General features: G+C 37.3%; 1 protein-coding gene across 1 annotated transcript in view; it reads left to right on the top strand.

The window, feature by feature from the left end:
* Positions 1–13,201: 13,201 nt before the first annotated feature.
* LIPK (lipase, family member K) overlaps positions 13,202–17,965 on the top strand; it is a 29,319-nt gene continuing 24,555 nt past the window's right edge. Inside the window, exons 1-2 of the mRNA XM_011947893.1 lie at positions 13,202–13,306; positions 15,446–15,563. Of these exons, the coding sequence (XP_011803283.1) occupies positions 13,202–13,306; positions 15,446–15,563 (223 nt within the window). The remainder of the gene's footprint in view (positions 13,307–15,445; positions 15,564–17,965) is intronic.

Raw genomic sequence — 17,965 nt, 5'->3', positions numbered from 1 at the left:
AAAAAAAAAAAAAAAAAGGAAAAACAAAAGAGAAATAACAGATTGACAGAAATAGACTAGCAAGCTGAGTGGGAAATGAATACTCAGCTCTGTTGATGGAAGTGCATAGCCTATTTCTGGAATGATCTGGAAATATATAGTAAAACTGAGCAACTATATGACCTATGACCAAAAAATTTTCATTCCTAGATGTATGGCATGCACACTATTCCATCATGGAGCATATAAATGCTGACATTTTTAATGGTGTAGAATTTAAGCAAATAAAATTATCGGTCATTGGGGAATAGGATAGTTTAAAGGAGGAGGTTTTACAGTAAGAAGTAACAAACAACATATGCTTAATGCAACATGCTGTATTCTCACAAGTCGAGCCTGCTTTATAGATGTGTGAAATATGCAACTCCAGAGGGTTAGAAGGTGTGGTTAGAAGGCCCTCACACTTAGCCACTTTGCTGTCACCATCTTTAAATTATTATTAATCAGAAGTCCCATATTTACAATTTTGCACTGGGCCCCACAAATTATGCAGCCAATCCAGTTCACAGGCATAGTGTACAGTAAGAAAAGTAGGAAACAATGAGGTTTATAATAAAATAATATATGAAAATCTCATATATGCTATATACTTTACAATAATATTGTCATTCTTTAGGATAAACTGGAGATTGAATGAAAGTGGGATCAGGGACAAAGGTCAAAATAAATTAAATAAAATAAGAGTAAACAAAGCAATAAAGGGCCCTTATATGGATGAATAATCCATTCAGTGTAAAAGTGCCCCTAACTATAATGATTTGGATTTCTTGTGGGTAGGAATGCATTGCAGAAAACGTTTGGCAAAATAGTTCAAGATCAATTATGTAATAGTTGAAAATTCCATCTTTTTTTCTTTTTTTTTCCCCAAGAATATCTGTGTTTTCTAGTATGGAAATGTCTGTATTTGCTAGCATAGACTAGATTCCAGCAGTCTGTATATTGCCAACACATGAACTATCTTTCCAGTTGTTACGTTTTATTTCAGAGACACAAATGGCATGCCAGTAGAATGCACTACATTGTAAGTGGAATTATACATTAAAAATACAGGAATATCAAACTTTTCTAATAAATCAAGTAAATCTGTAAATAATTTTAATTAAGTGGTTGAAACTATTATAGTAACGGAAGCAAAGCCAACTCCAACTACAATTTCCAATCAAACTGACTCTAATGGAATCTAATTAGCAACTGACAACAATACAAAGAAACTTGGAGGTATTTAAACTAACCTCATGCCACTAAGTCCTGCCTGACTAAAATTCATGTTCTTATACAAGTGTGTTTGCAATTCTTTCCTATGCTCTGAGTGTACATAGACATGTCTGAACCAATGATGAACATTCAGGAACTAATTCAGGAATACTCTTACTCTTCAAAGTCATATTTTACATGACTTTGAAGCATGTAAAATATTAGTTTTGAGATCATTTTAGAAATTTGGTTGTTGTAATTTACCCAAACTGGACTTGTAATTACCCTTGTAATTTTCCATAATATGAAGGCCCTCTACTGAAAATAGAACTGTATGCAGTTCTGAAATTCTAGATTATCTGATTTCAAACTTTCATGGAGTGCAGACACAAGACTGCTTACATGGCAAGAAAGAGACTGGTTTGAGAGTAGAAAAAAAAAATAAAAGCCTGTTTTGTTTGTGTTTATTTGCCTTTAGCTAGCTAGAGATCTTGAAAGAATTGGATATACTATTTCCTGCCAATTCTAATGCCCAATTTACATACCAAGGTAAAATAAATTTAGAAAAGCCAAAGCAATAATTGGGAATGTGCTGGCATTAGAAGTGTTGCAGCTGGATGAGGCAGGAGGATGTGGCATTTTATAGAGATGCTCATATGACTGGGGTCACTTCATCCACCCTTGGTGGAAATTATTTTCTAAGTAGAGAGTCTAAGTAGACAGTCTATTATTTTCTATATTTTCTAAGTAGAGAGTCTAAGTAGACAGTCTATTATTTTCTAAGTAGAGAGTCTCAGATTCTGCTGAGAATCTTCCAATTCATCTGACCCTTGAGGCATGGAACACGAGGATTGGCTTGGCAGGAGTGAGAATTTTAGTCTCAATCACACTCTTTTTCATCACTGGCTAAGAATTCACCTGACAAGGTTAACTTAGTAGCATCTGTCATATTTGAAACCATGATTAATCTGCTTCCAGTTGAGAAATTTCTAGTTGCGACATCTTCTGAGCTGTTTAGAACACAGCATGTTCCACTGACAGTTGCCTCTGGAAGAATCTGGAATGCACCTGAAGCTCCCAGGACTTGAAGACAGACCTCCAAAGACTTGGATCAGGTAATGGCTTTTCATCTATTTGCAGAGCCTGGATCATAGTACATTAGTGAGACACGGGAACCCTTCAGAGGGACAGAACTTTACATGTTGATGATGAATATTGGATTTTGATTCTATCAGGTTAAGCAAGACACAGCAAGAGTGTAATGTGACAACTTCAGATGGAAAGTCTTCTAGGCATGTTATGACAAGTTTTCCCTTTCAGAAAGCTGTGGCATTTAGAAAGCAGACATCATCATATTTGAATCTCAGTGAGAGGAGGTATCACAAGCCTACACCTGGAAAAATCTAACAATAGATACTTTTTCTGAACCTCTCTTTTGAGTCTTGCCTCTAGGGGGTTGGGAAATAATGTTTGGACAATGTTTTCAAAACCATTTATCATTTTTTAGAAAGCTCTTAATGTTCTCATTCCAATGGCCTTGAGTATGAATATTCTTTTTTATGATCATGGTCATCTGCAGGGGAATATGAAGCAAAGTGACTGTCAAGACTGACACTACTGCTTATGAAATTAATCATTTGTGGAGGACACACCATTCTGTTTTTCTGCTGCTTTGTAATAAACAGCTTTACTGGGTTAGGAGTGAAAATGTGGTTCACGTTAATGAAGACGATATTTAAGAGTAACATGCTCCTGTCACCCTCTTAATTGCAGACCTGATTGGAAGCTAAAAAGATGAAGAGGAGTCAATTGGATGGACTAATATCCCCTCTAGACATAGAGAGATTAAATCATTAGTCTTTAATTCTATGTGTCAAAGCCAAACTGTTATTATTTTTTGTTTTTACAAAATAGTTATCCTTTATTTTCTTTTTCTAGAAATAAGAAAGCAGGTTTTACCAGGCTTTCTTCATGTCTGAAAACAGAAACCAACTCAAATATATAGCACCTTGGCACGCTTAGCACTTCAGACTGTAAATATGAGAGTATGGAGCTGAATTTTGGAATAACAATGTGAAATTAAAGTGCCATTTTACTCTAACATGACTTGATTTCATATTCCTTCGCTGGCCTATCCTGTCTCTCCTTTATTTTGTAAGAACATTGAGGGAAAAATTATTTCCTTCACTGCTCTTCCTTTGTGGTTTATTTTGTTTAATTGTTACCTTCAATTTGAAGCAACAATCGTTCAGAGCCTATTTTGCCAGGCAGGACAAGTGCTTTGTCCTTCATATTATAGAAGATATGTGAAATAAAATGCTCTTTAAATATGTTTGTTATTCATTTTTTTCTGCCTTGGCATTTTATTTCCCATTCGTCCTAAGACTCTTGTTCTTTTCTGCTTGCCTCTAGGCTTAGAGCACGGAGCTACTGGCGTCTTAACCTATTTGAAAATTCCATCAAAGTTGCCTAGTCCTTTTTCCTGATTCAAATGTGCTAGGTGTTTAATTCTCAAATCTACAATTTTTAGGACTGGATATCCTGTTGTGTAAAGATTTCCTTTCATTCACTTGTTAATAGTCTCCTTACTCTTCCTGATTCATTGTCTTTCACCCTGTGGGTGGGGGAAAACAGGGAAGCAATTTAAATCTAGTTTCTGACAAACCTGACCACTAATAGTTGTGAGTTACTGTGTTTTGGTAAGAGGTTAAAAGTATTAGAGCTTTCTGAAGGACGCTGAGGTAGGAGCAAGACAAATCCTAAATCATTGTCAACGCCCATTGGGTTTTTAGATTTAAAATGTTAGATAAAACAGAAAAATGTGGCAGATGACAAAACATTCTAATTGATAAACAACAGTCTTCTGGCAAACCGGGTCATTTGTATGGCTGCCAAGAATCTTTTAATAAACAAAAACTATGGGATACTGCTGAAATGATTATTACAAGATGGAAGTACTAAAACTTCTGAACTTTGCCCCTAAGAATACATCTAGGACATTTACTCAGAGGTCATTGAGTTTAAATTTATACCTAATTATTTATAAATGTCATAACTTTTGTTATTATTATAAGGATAATTCAAGCTAATAAATTCATCAAGGAAAATATATAACCTATAAGCAAATTAGTGGAAGAGGGAAAATGTTTATTCCCAGTGACCAAATATAAGCATTTTCATTTTGGGGTAATTTTTCTAGTCTTTTGAAGACCATTTTTAAAAATTTGTTTTAGAAGTTTAAAAGCAATAAAAATTTAAAAATATATAACAGTTTCTTAAATATTATTTTTGCTTCTATAGCCCCAAAGTTTGCAAAACTCTGTAAGTGACTGCAAATTTTTAGGTTGGCATATAAAATTTGTGTCATATTTTTAAATTGTTGCTAAGGATGCACTTTATGGCACATTGTAAATATTAATAGTTTAAAATTAAATTGTTACACAATTTTCAAAACACATCCAATAGAATAATGATTTGATGCCTAATATCATCTGTTTAAAAAATCCCTTATTTAATGAATTTGAAATTTTACATCCTTTGTTTTTCTCCTTCTATTCATATTCTCATTCCAGTCATTTTTACAGATGCTTTACATACTCTTACAAATATATTTTAATATAACATATTTGTGTTATTATTTCTTTTATTGATCAGTAGATTATTCTCTGCAACTAAAAGGCCCATATACATTAAAACTTAAATTGTTTTCATTTCCTGTGACCATAAGGTTGCGGTTTTTAAAAAGTTTTTAATGATGTGTTGTTTTAATTTGTATTTGTATATAATTGTCCAAAGGATCATAACACATTAAAAGTTTAATGAAAAGTGATTAAGCATTAGGAGTAATGCTTTTAAGCTCCGCCTCCCGGGTTTACGCCATTCTCCTGCCTCAGCCTCCCGAGTAGCTGGGACTACAGGCGCCCGCCACCTCGCCCGGCTAGTTTTTTGTATTTTTTAGTAGAGACGGGGTTTCACTGTGTTAGCCAGGATGGTCTCGATCTCCTGACCTCGTGATCCGCCCGTCTCGGCCTCCCAAAGTGCTGGGATTACAGGCTTGAGCCACCGCGCCCGGCCGGCAATGCTTTTCTTAATGACACAAATATATCTTTTCCTTTTAACTTCTGCATCCATTGGTGATTATTATTTATTGACAGAATGAAACAAAATTCATCATTAATTCTTTTTCATTTTTTGAATAGATGTGAGTAGTGCTGAGAAACCATGTTTACATAATGCCACAATTTTTTGAGCTCTTTATGAAGCTCTGTGTCACAAATCACATAGTGATGCATCAACACAAATTATTATTATTTTTATTGTACTTTAAGTTCTGGGACACATGTGCAGAACGTGCAGGTTTGTTACATAGGTATACATGAGCCATGGTGGTTTGCTGCATCCATCAACCCGTCATCTACATTAGATATTTCTCCTAATGCTATCCCTCTCCTTATCCCCCAGCCCCCGACAGGCCCCCGTGTGTGATGTTCCCCTCCCTGTGTTCTCATTGTTCAACTCTCACCTATGACTGAGAACATGCAGTGTTTGGCTTTTGGTTCCTGTGTTAGTCTGCTGAGAATTATGGTTTCCAGCCAAGACACAAAAATTATTTTTTATGATCTATCTACTAACCACTCAAGTGCATCCTTTTTCTACTTTTTTGTTTTCAAAGCAAAGTATTGGAAACTGACTTGCAGAGGTTAAATGCCCTTGGAAAGGGATTGCTATTTTATTAAAGTCAGTTCCTTTCCCAATACTAATGTCAATATTGTGAATTATTCCCTTGTTAGGGAGTCTCAGTCTGGAACACTTCACATTGTAAGATTCAGGAAAGGAGAGGGTTGGGCTTTTCCTTTGCAAAGTTAGAAAAGGAGAACCTGCTTCAAACCAGAAATTCTCAGGCCAAATTAGTATTACAAAAGAGTATAGATGAGAGTCAAAGGTCTAGAATTTCATTCTTTTAAAACTACATATGTGCCTATGTATTTCTTGAAAATTATTGTATACTTTATAGACTATTGGTATATATAATTCTTTTGCCCAACAACTTTTTCCTTAATTTAAAATCATGTTATGAGTATGTTTCCATGTTATTATATAGTCTTTAAAAATAATTTAATGGATTTATCTACAAGATTAAATTAATACATCATAGTTTATTTTAAAATCCTCTTGTAATTGAAAACATGTTTTTAATTTGTATCTTCAGGAGAGGGATCTTGTACAGAAAAATCCCTCTCCTGAAGAAAAAGATCCTTCAGTTTCAAAGAACTGAACTTGGCTCTTTCAGTTTTTTGTTTAGCCTGCTTAAGATCATAATATTGATTCATTGTAAATATGGACCTTTTATTCTTTTGTCCAAATAATGATCTATTATATAATCATTTTCTTCCTCCCATACATTCTCCATTCCCACATTTCTTTTCCATATCTTTCTAAGCTCATTAATCAAGAAAAGATGAAATAAAAAATGTATGCCATAACTGATGACAGGCAAGATATGGTTTCATGTCTTTCACTAATATTATTCTTGGTTTCCTTCTATACATATACATACATATTATTTAGAAAATTATATATATATAGATGTATATATATGTGTATATAGAGAGGCAAGCCAAATATAATACAGGATGAAAATTTTATATATACATACACTTTAGAAAATTATATATATATGTAAATTTTAATCCCATTTGTCGCATCTTCCTTGGGCTGTGAGGATGTCACACATTTTGCTTACATTTTATTGTGCATGTTGACATCAGCTTTGTTTTGTGTCTTTTATTTGTTTATCAGGTAACCTGCATATACAAGATATTTTCTATTTTCACTTTTCTGGGCCCTATCCTATTTTTTACTTTGTCACTCAAATTTGTTAAGACAAAATTGTTCCTCTCTTGTAATCTTCCAGTGAGTTACACTGTTCCCAAACTTTCTAACCTCTATTAATACTTTGAAAATATTTTCATAAGGGGAGTAAGGCTCAGTGAAAAGAAATTGAGTAAAACAGATATTGCTCAAATTCCAAACTGACATTTACATTTGCTAGTGGTGGAAAAATAATGATTATAATGATTAAGCATATAGATGCTCAGTCCATGGTATATAAATTATAGATTAAATAGGCAAAGTACTCTATACAGTCAAGAATGAAAATTATTAGTAGAATTAACAAGTAAACAGAAATTCTTGACTGCTCTTATTCTACTTGAGAAGTGTTGGTACAAAATATGTTGTTATTTTTCGTAAGTCAATTGAAATAATTGTGCCATATTCAGTATGAGCAAAACTAGAGACACAAAAGATTTAAAAAGTTATAAATATGAAGCATTTGTATTTATAACATAAAGTATAATATGTGGTTCTTGCCCATAAGAAGCTTATGAACTAGTTGGAGAACCAACACATACTACTGAAATAATCACAGAAATAGAAGACATGTTATAACAATAGCTACCATTTACTAAGAGTCAAGCATTGTTAGATGTTTTATAGACATTATTTATCATCTTATTTATCACATCTTTATCATCTTAAGCCAACCCTACTTGTAGGTGTTGTTATCCTCACTATACAGATAAGAAAATTAAGTTTCGGAGAAGTTTAATTGCCTAGCAATCACACAACTAATAATAAAACAGTGATAGCCAAGGGTTAGGAAATGTCTACAATGTGTGGCTTCATTGGGAAGCTAGTGATGGAGTTGAGACACAGGAGCTGTGGCTCATAGCCAGTTTTGCTCCCCACAGTTGAAGCTCTGATAGCTGCATTCTCATGGCTGCCATATCTTCTGAAGGAGAGAGTTAGAATTTTAACTCAGAATTCTCCACAAAGCTTTCAGGGATTCATCATTAGCTTTATTTTACCATTGATCAAACTGAAATTCATCTGTAGAAACTGACCTCTTTGCATTTTCTAAACTTAAGAGTTTTCCAAACTTAGAGCTTAGAGTTTTCTGTGGGGTCTTTGTGCCTGAACACTCTGGCCAATTCTCACCTCCATTTACGAATAGAGTGAAGAATTAGGGTGGGGACTGGTTAAGAATGCTCTCCAACCATTGCCATAAGTTGTTGTTAAGTGTTTGCTTGATGAGCCTGATAGTTCCTATTACAGGGCAATAAGAAAAATGGAATTAAGGTCTCTATTACTTCTGATATTCTTTTGTTGAGAAATTGCTATACTTGATTTCACCATCAAGGTATTTGTCAGTGCAAAATGCATTACTTATGAGAACTGCCTACATATAATCAACATGCATTTGATGTACAATATATGAACCCAATATAAAATCAAACATGCGTCAAGGCAACATTCTCTTGAAAGTCTCATATTTCCTACTGACTGCAGTAGCCAGAGGGGTTGGGGGTGGGGAGCGGACAAAAAGCAACTATTGGAGAAGCGAGATTTTTGAGCATGGGAAGGGGGTCTTGCAAGTAATGTACCTTTTTCCAACCAAATTTGAGTAAAACTAGCAGCTGTCTCCACAGTCATGTAGAGCATCTGCCTGAAGAAACTTTTGAAAGAGAAATTTCCCATTTTTGCTCACTTATTTTAGCCTTTCCTTCATTATATAGATTTTTTTGGTATAGTAAATAAAGAAAGAAATATTAAATCAGCATTTAATAACTCATGGACACAAAGAGAGGAACAACAGACCTTGGGGCCTACTTGAGGGTGGAGGGTGGGAGGAGGAAGAGGATCAGAAAAAATAACTATTTGGTACTAGGCTTTGGACCTGGGTGATGAAATAATCTGTGCAAAAACCTCCATGACACAAGTTTATGTATACAACAAACCTGCACGTCTATCCCTGAATCCAAAATAAAAGTTTAAAAAAAGACTGCAGAAAAGTAGGTTAAATAAAGTTAAATAGAGTCTTGATTGCAGAACTATAGCGAACCTTAATTATAAACTAAGGCTCTCCAAATAAGTGATGTTTATTGTTTATAGCATTTATATAAGTCTATCCACATACATGTGCATGTATGTGTGTGTGTAGTCTGAATATCCAAGCAAGTTTTATGCGCGCGCACACACACACACACAGAGTCTATGAGTCTCCAAGGAAGTCATATATATAATATGTACACACACATATATAGTTTAACATATATTTACCCATGGCCTCTTTATACAGATAGCATTTTATGGGAGTCATGTTTTGTAAGACAGCAATGTGAAAAGTGGATTTAGAGTGATAAATCAATATAATCTATTATAGATTATATTTATAATAAAATATACAATAAATATAATCTATTGTGATTTAATCTGAGTACTTGCAACCAAGGGTCTCATCTTTACAAACTGAGAAGCCCCTGGAATTTACCATGTCTGCTTTTTTCTTAGTCTAAAATCCTTATATGCATTAGCATATCCTTAGTCTAATATCCTTATATTTCTTAGTCTAATATCTTTATATTTCTTAGTCTAGTATGCTAATGCATATAAGGATATGTGAACCAGGATATAAGGATATATGATATTATATAGAATGTAAGGATATATGAACCAGCAGAATGCCGATGTGGGACACATGAGAAGGCAATATTCATCAGGGAGCTGTCACAGAAACAGGTCAAATAAATTAAAAAACTCAGAGTATTATTAGGAGAGGTTCCTGAATCAAGCACCCTTACCCAACAATTATAGTTACTACTATAAGGCTTGGATAGGCAAAGCAGGTAAGAACACCCCTCATAAGAGGTGCTGGAAGACAGGCTGTTTAGATTGGACTTGACACTCCTTCCTAAATGGAACACGTAGAGACTCCTCTTGCTGGGGTGTGTCATCCTTCTATATCCAGATCCATATAACGCAGGGGAGTGAAACAAAGGCAGCGGATGAGCTGTATGTCATGGTTACAAAAGGCAATCTGTCATGGCTAGTATATCCTTGTGCCATCCCTGGGGGTTGGATCCCAGCTCTTTCTATAAGGAGCACATTGTGCTAGCTCACAGCCCTCTTCCCCTGCAACATTAGGACACCCACAGGTTTAACCATTTCAGAAGAGAGCTGGATCTGCTCCAGCACAAGGGCCCCAGGTTTATTTAGCGGTGATTGTGATTCTGAGGTCTCAAAATGCCAACCACTCAGCAGAAATGAGAGCACGTAAACTGTCAAAGCCTTGAGAGAGAAGACCAAATTTTACACATTTCGCTACTACTTTGCCATAAAATACAATCCCGAGGTAAGGACCTGATCAACATTCACAGCTTACTCTCAGTGAGGAATGATGAAGTGGAATAAAATCAAACCGGTGAAGCAATATGTAATATAAAATAGTGAGTCAATTTGGCGTAGTCATTAAGATTAAATAACATGGCCAGGCGCGGTGGCTCACTCCTGTAATCCCAGCGCTTTGGGAAGCCGAGGCGGGTGGATCACCAGGAATAAGGAGTGCGAGACCAGCCTGACTAAAATGGTGAAACCCCGTCTCTACCAAAAATACAAAAAATTAGGTGTGGCGGCTCGCGCCTGTAACCCCAGCTATTCCGGAGACTGGGGCAGGAGAATCCCTTGAACCCAGGAGGCGGATGTTGCAGTGAGTCAAGGTCGCGCCATTATACTCCAGTCTGGGCAACAAGAGTGAAACTCAGTCTCAGGGGAAAAAAAAAAAAAAATTAAATAACGTATTCATTTACTCCTTCATCCATCCATTTTACTGGCATTTATAAAAACCTCCATGCTAGGTCTCAGAGAAACAGAAATGAAAATGAGAAAGTTTCTCTTTTGAAAGAATCCAACCAGTCTGGCTGTTTTTTAAACTTTAGAATGTGTATGAACCACTCGTAATGATGGTTTAAAATGCAGATTCCTGGGCCACGCACCCCACAATAGATTCTTCTTCAGCTGGGCAGTGGTGAGGTCTAAGAGTTTTCAGTGTGAGGTCTAAGAGTCTTTAGTGTTTTTCATGGTGATTATGATGCCTGTGGTCTATGGGCCATACTTAGAAAAACACTAATTAGACAGACAGAAGCCGGAGGGCCCCCATAAAACCAGCCTGAATGGACTGAGTGGTTAAGAGCATAGTCTTCGTGTGCATTTCCGAGAGTCAGGCACCCTGAGTTCAGATTCTGCCTCCATGACCATCTGTTTGATGTTGGGCAAATTACTTGACTTCTGTAAGACCCAGTTTTATTTTAAATAAAATGGGGACAATATTTCCCATCCTTTTCCTTCTTCTCTTTCTTTTTCTTTTTCTTTCTTTCTTTCTTTCTTTCTTTCTTTCTTTCTTTCTTTCTTTCTTTCTTTCTTTCTTTCTTCTTTCTTTCTTTCCTTCTTTCTTTCTTTCTCAATCTCTCTCTTTTCTTCTTTCTTTTCTTTTCTTTCTCTTTTTCTCTTTCTCTCTTCCTTTCTTTCTGACAGGGTTTCACTCTGTCGCCCAGGCTGGCATGCAGTGGTGGTGCTATCACAGCTCACTGGAGCCTCAACCTCCTGGGCCCAGGTGATCCTCTTACCTCAGCCCCATGAGTAGCTGGGACTACAGGTGCATGTCACCATACCTGGCTAATTTTTTGTATTTTTTTTAGAAACAGGGTTTTCCATATTGCCCAGGCTGGTCTCATACTCCTGGACTGAAGTGATCAGCCTGCCTCAGCCTTCCAAAGTGCTGGGATTACAGCCATGAGCCACCATGCCCAGTCCAATATTTCCTATCGTTTAGAATTATTTTGAGAATAAAATGAAACAATGTATGTCTGGCACATTATTTGGTACAGAATAGGTGCTCAATACATAGTTGTAATGGCAATAATTATTGCTTCTGAAGGTGATATTATTATTGCTGCCATAGAGTTGCACCAGAATTAAGCTATATTAATCTGTATTAATTTAGATGTCAATATATTATATTACTATACAGTAACAAAACAGATTAGCAGGGAGGGTGTATTTTCTAAAATAATTTGAAGATCTGTATTTTATAAGTAACTGTAAAAGGAAGCCCTCCTGAATAATGTTCCCCTTGGTTGTTTTTGCAAAGTTGTTTTTGCTTTAAATTTAAGTAGTTTCAAAGACAAATAAGAAATACTCATAATCTTTTTCTCTCTACAATGTTCACAATTTTTAAAAAAGTTTAAATAATAATGTCTGTCTTATGATAAAGTAATACTGGATATAGAAAATTTAGAAAGTGTGAAAAACACTTTAAAAACGAGAAAATAATCATCTAACTATAATTAAAATTTGATGTTTAGGCTTTTTTTTCTATTATGGTTCGTGTCATCATTGAACTCAAAATATATGCACAATTTGAATTCTGTTTTTCCGTATGTATTATGTAGCAGGAATTTTCACATATCACACATAAGCATAATATTAATGACTGAATAATTCCATTTTTCTCACCCATAATTTAGGTCACCAGTCTCTTACTTCGGGAAATTTTACTGGCTTAATATATACAATAAGAAACAATTTTATACCGAGTGTTTATATATACATCATTTTTCTTTTAGATAGATTCCTGAAAACAAAATTACTGAGTGAAGGTTATGAATACTTTTAAATTTATAAGACATGTTAACAAATTTTTTTCATAAAGGTTTTGCCAATGACTAACTCCACCATCAGAAAAAAGTACCAATCTATCTAATAACTAGAGATACTAAATGTGCTTTGATTAATTTATTGGCCATTATATTTCTTTTCTACAAATTATCTATTCCCCCTTTTGTCCAGTTATCTACTGGAAACTTGATTGATTGTTTTCTCTGTTCCTTTCCATTCATTCCCTCCTTTCTTCTTTCCTTCCATCTTTTCTTTTCTTACTAAAAAGTCATTTTAGATTTTTCACAGAATGAATGTTGTATAATTCAGTATTCTACTGGTTAAAGCACAGCCTAGAAGTATGTTTCTGCTCTCTCTCACAGCGGTGTTATAAAAAGATTACACCAAATTTCACTTCATTGAATTTATCTTTGATGACAAATGTATTAAATTTCCTTTCCCAGGCAGATCCCAAATGTGGCAGCTTTTAGTAGCAGCATGCTGGATGCTTCCTCTTGGATCTATGTATGGTTGTGATAAGAAAGGAAACAATGCAAACCCTGAAGCTAATATGAATATTGTAAGTCATTTATTAAGAAAAAATGCTAAAATGAGGAATTATTCATATTTCAGCATTTGAAATACAACTGAGGTGCCTTCTCAGTTTTCAACAATTCCTCCAGTGACTAAATCTGTGTTTCCTCTCCTGTTTCTTTATATGGCTAACTAATCTAAGAATTAAAAGATCTGACCCAAGTTGGGGCAGTAATATTCCATCTCCTAGTTTTAACTACCATCCAGTGGTGGCTTCCTAAAGAGAAGGTTCATGACTTAATACGGATGATCTCTATAGAGTATCTTTGAGTTTTCCTTGAGGTTTTTCATAGAGAAGTTTCTTTGATTTTGTGAACTATCCCAATGCACTTTTTTGGTTTAATAAGCCAGTGTTAGTTTCTTTTGTTTATTACCAAAGTGTTTTAACATTCAGGAATTCATATCAGAAGTGGAATGGAATAGTGTTAGGCAAAGAAAAAAAGGCCAAATGACAAATATCTACTACAGAATTCATTCTGATAATATACTCCATTTTCCTATATAAACAGTGCACAATTGCTTTCCTGTACCATACCCAAGTTGTATTAGAACCATAAAAATAATGAAACTGCCAAAGTTTTTTTTCATTAGTATCTCTTCTTGTTTCTCTCTCCAAAGTGTCCAGCAAGTACTGTTGATCTCCTACCACACTGTTGAACTCACATAATTCTTCTCTCTCTAGTATAAGTGATTTTTGGCTTTTAATCCTTCTGTAATGATAATAAGAACAATCTTCTATAAAGCACTTATGTTAGGCATTGTTCTACACATATTACATATAATCCTCACAATGTCACAGTCTGTCTCCAGAGCCTGGGCTCTTCCCCGCTGTGCTATGTAGCCCATAATTTATACATGCATCTCTGTTTCTGACTTGGGAAAATGCATAATCCTTTGATAAAGGCATAAGCTTTGGAGTTAAACTTACTTTAGCATTAATCTTATTTTTATCTCTTCCTAGTATATAATCTTGGACAAATTGTTAATCTACCTGAATGTCAGTTTTCTCAACTGTAAATGGTACAATTCTATCTCAAAGGCCTCTTATAAAGTTAATGAGACAAGGAATGTAAACCTCTAAGCAGAAGATAACTAATAATCACTACTTCTCCTCTTCTTTGTGTATCTGTGGGTGGGGTATCTTCTCTGACCCCTCTAGGCTCACTCTTTGTTCTTTAACACCTTTCTCTCTGCCAAGAGGCTGAACTGTAAGGACAGGTCAACAAGCAACCTTGTCTTTTGGTTTTCAGTTCAATTCAGCCAATGCACATTGTGAGCAGAAGATGGAAAGAAATAGGCCAGTAAGGTTTGATTTTTTATTGCCCTGGCTTCCTCCCTGTGAAGTCAACTTAGACAAGCTGTCTTCCTTAATTTGATTATCTCAGCTTGACTTTCTCCTTTTGGCTTCCGGTAACTGCTTCCTCCCCTCTTCTTTTAAGTCTGTTTGGTAATAGTTCACTTGTTACTAGCCACAGGGTACTCCACAATTCCCTGTGGTTTCCCTCATTAGATGACCATATAATTTTTCATCAAAACAAACTAGGGTGCTTTAATAATACCAGGCCAACAGGCAAAACCAGAAAGTGTCCTGAGCAAACAAGAATGTAAGGTCACCCCACCCAGACTTACCTATGCCTCTTTATGTAACTCCTAGAAATCCCTTTTAAATTATACTCATAGGAATATTACATGCCGTCAGAGCACATAGAGTGATAAGCAGTAGGTGCAATTTAAAGTACTACATTGTGGCCAGGCATGGAGGCTCACACCTATAATCCTAGCACTTTGGGAGGCCAAGGCAGGGGAATGAATGCCTTGAACTTAGGAGTTCAAGACCAGCCTGGGCAACATGGTGAAACCCCATCTCTACAAAAACATACAAAAAATTTAGCTGGGCATTGGGGCAGGTGCCTGTACTTCCAGGTACTTGGAAGACTGAGGTGGGAGTATCACTTGAGCCCAGGAGGCGAAGGCTGCAGTAAGCCAAGATCACACCACTGCACTCCAGCCTGGGGAACAGAGTGAGACCCGTCTCAAACAAACAAACAAAGTACTATATTGTAATGCATGTGTAAAAATTAAGAAATTATAAAATGAAGGTATATATTTCCTTTCCTCTTTTTAGAGCCAGATTATTTCTTACTGGGGTTATCCTTATGAAGAGTATGATGTTACAACAAAAGATGGTTATATCCTTGGAATTTATAGGATTCCAGATGGAAGAGGATGCCCAGGGAGGACAGGTATTATTTATTTTGTTATGAAAGGAAAAATACTTAAAGTAGAGGTACTTAAATGTCCTGGGAGAAGCCAAGCAGTTTCTGTTCTGAAATCCTTAGCTGTCCTTTCCATTAGAGGAGAAAAATCATCACCCTCCACCTCTCTGTTTAATTAGTGTAACTTTGAAGTTTTAAGTCACTTTTATATACACTGTTTATTTGGTCACTCCTTTTCTTCATGACTTTGTCTTCCTACCAAGCAAACACCAAAATACATCATGTTCTTACCCTAGTGATACCACTGTCCCGTTCTGAAAATCAGAAACCTAGGGATTATTCTTGATACCACCTTCTCCCTCACCTTCTACTTGCAACCTGACATTGCCATCTATCAATTTTGCCTTCTAAATTTCTCACTAGTCTGAAAACTTTTAGCTTCAATAATCATTCAAACCCAGGTTTGGATATAATGTCTTCAACTACTACGATGCCTTCTCACTGGTATTAAACTATTTGTAGTCAGTTCTGGACCCAAGTCTGTGTGATTTCATGGTTTAAAGTAAATATTACCCTAGTAGCTCCCACCTAGCAACAGCTTCTCAGCTTGTCAAATCACCATCTAGTTGAGCCTACCTGCCTTCATTCCAGCCTCCACCATGTCCATCAGGGTGACCTAGAAGTCCGCCTTCAGCAGCTGTTGGTACAGGAGCATACCCAGTGCTTGCATCAGTTCCTCAAGCTTCTTTCAGGTGGGCAGCAGCTTTCTGGGTGGCCTGGGCACCAGTATGGGTCTGGGTGAGGTCTATGCTGGGGCTGGTGGTATGGTAGGCATCACAGTTATCACTGTGACCCGGAGTCTGCTAAGTTCCCTAAAGCTGGTGGTGGATCCCAACATCCATGCTGTGAACACCCAGGAGAAGAAGCAGATCAAGACCCTGAACAACTTTGCCTCCTTCATTGACAAAGTGTGGTTCCTGGAGCAGCAGATCAAGATGCTGGAGACCATGTGGAGCCTGCAGCAGCAGAAGACAGCTGGGAGCAACGTGGACAACATGGAGAGCTGCATCAACCACTTTCTGTGGCAGCTGGACACATGGGACCAGAAGCTGAAGCTGGACGTGGAGCTTGGCAACATGCAGGGACTGGTGGAGGGCTTCAAAAGTACCAGGATGAGATCAACAAGCCTACAGAGATGGAGAATGAATTTTCCTCATCAAGAAGGATGTAGATAAAGCTTACATGAACAACGCAGAGCAAGTAGTCTCTCCTAGAAGGGCTGCCCCAGGAGAACAGAAGATCCGTGAGCTGCAGTCCCAGATCTCGGTCACATCTGTGGGCCTGTCCATGGACAATAGCCGAGTCCTGGACATGGACGGCATCATCTCGAGGTCTCCACCCAGTACCAGGAGATCGCCAGCCGCAGCTGGGCCAAGTCTGACAGCATGCACCACCAGATTGAGTATGAGGAACTGCAGGCCCTGGCTGGGAAGGCTGAGAATGAGCTGTATCGCAGGAAGAGGATCTTTCAGATGAACCGAAACATCAGCCAATTCCAGGATGAGACTGAAGTCCTCAAAGGCCAGAGAATGCGGAGCAGCGTGGGGAGTTTGCACTTAAGGACTCAACGCTGAGCCTGCAGAGCTGGAGGCCGCTCTGCAGCGGATCAAACAGGACGGGGCGTTGTAGCTTCACCGGAACCTGGAGCTAATGAATATCAAGCTGGCCTTGGGCATCTAGAGCGCCACCTACAGGAAGCTGCTGGAGGGCAAGGAGAGCCCGCTGGCGTCTGGGACACAGAGCAGGTGTATCCATAGGAGTACCAGCAGCGGCTACCCAGGTGGACTGGGCTCGGCCTCACAAGCTCTGGCCTCAGCTATGGCCTGGACTCCTTTCAGTCCAGCTTTGGCTCTGGCGGGGGCTCTGGTTCTTTCAGCCGCACCAGCTCCTGCAGGGCCATAGTTGTGAAGAAGACTGAGACCTGTAATGGGAAGCTGGTATCTGAGTCCTCTGATGTCCTGCCCAAGTGAATGTCCACGGCAGCACTTCTCAGCTTACCCTTCCTGTGGCTGCCCCACATCCTGCTGGGGAGGCAGCTGTGCAGGGGAGCATGGGCAACTGGTGACCCACCTGACGCTCAGCTCTAGCTCTCAGCCTAGAGGGATAGTTTACTGCCTATAGTACACCACTTGCCCTTGCCTCCAATTAAAAAATCAGTTCTATTTTTCTGTTGTTTTTTTCTAAAATAGAGCCTCAGGTATCCTCAGGAATCTCTGCAAAAAAGACCCTATTCATTCCTATCAGTTCTGTGCTTAAACTTCATTAAAGGGTCAATTCTAGCTCCCTACAATGCAGGTGGCTATCCATAGGTGAAAAAAGTGAGCATTTCATTCTCCAGAAACTATTTGCTTTTGTTTTCTTCTCTCTCT

This window comes from Colobus angolensis, unplaced genomic scaffold (genome assembly GCF_000951035.1).
Source record: "Colobus angolensis palliatus isolate OR3802 unplaced genomic scaffold, Cang.pa_1.0 Scaffold270, whole genome shotgun sequence".
Lineage (NCBI taxonomy): Eukaryota > Metazoa > Chordata > Mammalia > Primates > Cercopithecidae > Colobus > Colobus angolensis.
This window is presented reverse-complemented; position numbering and strand designations above follow the sequence as displayed.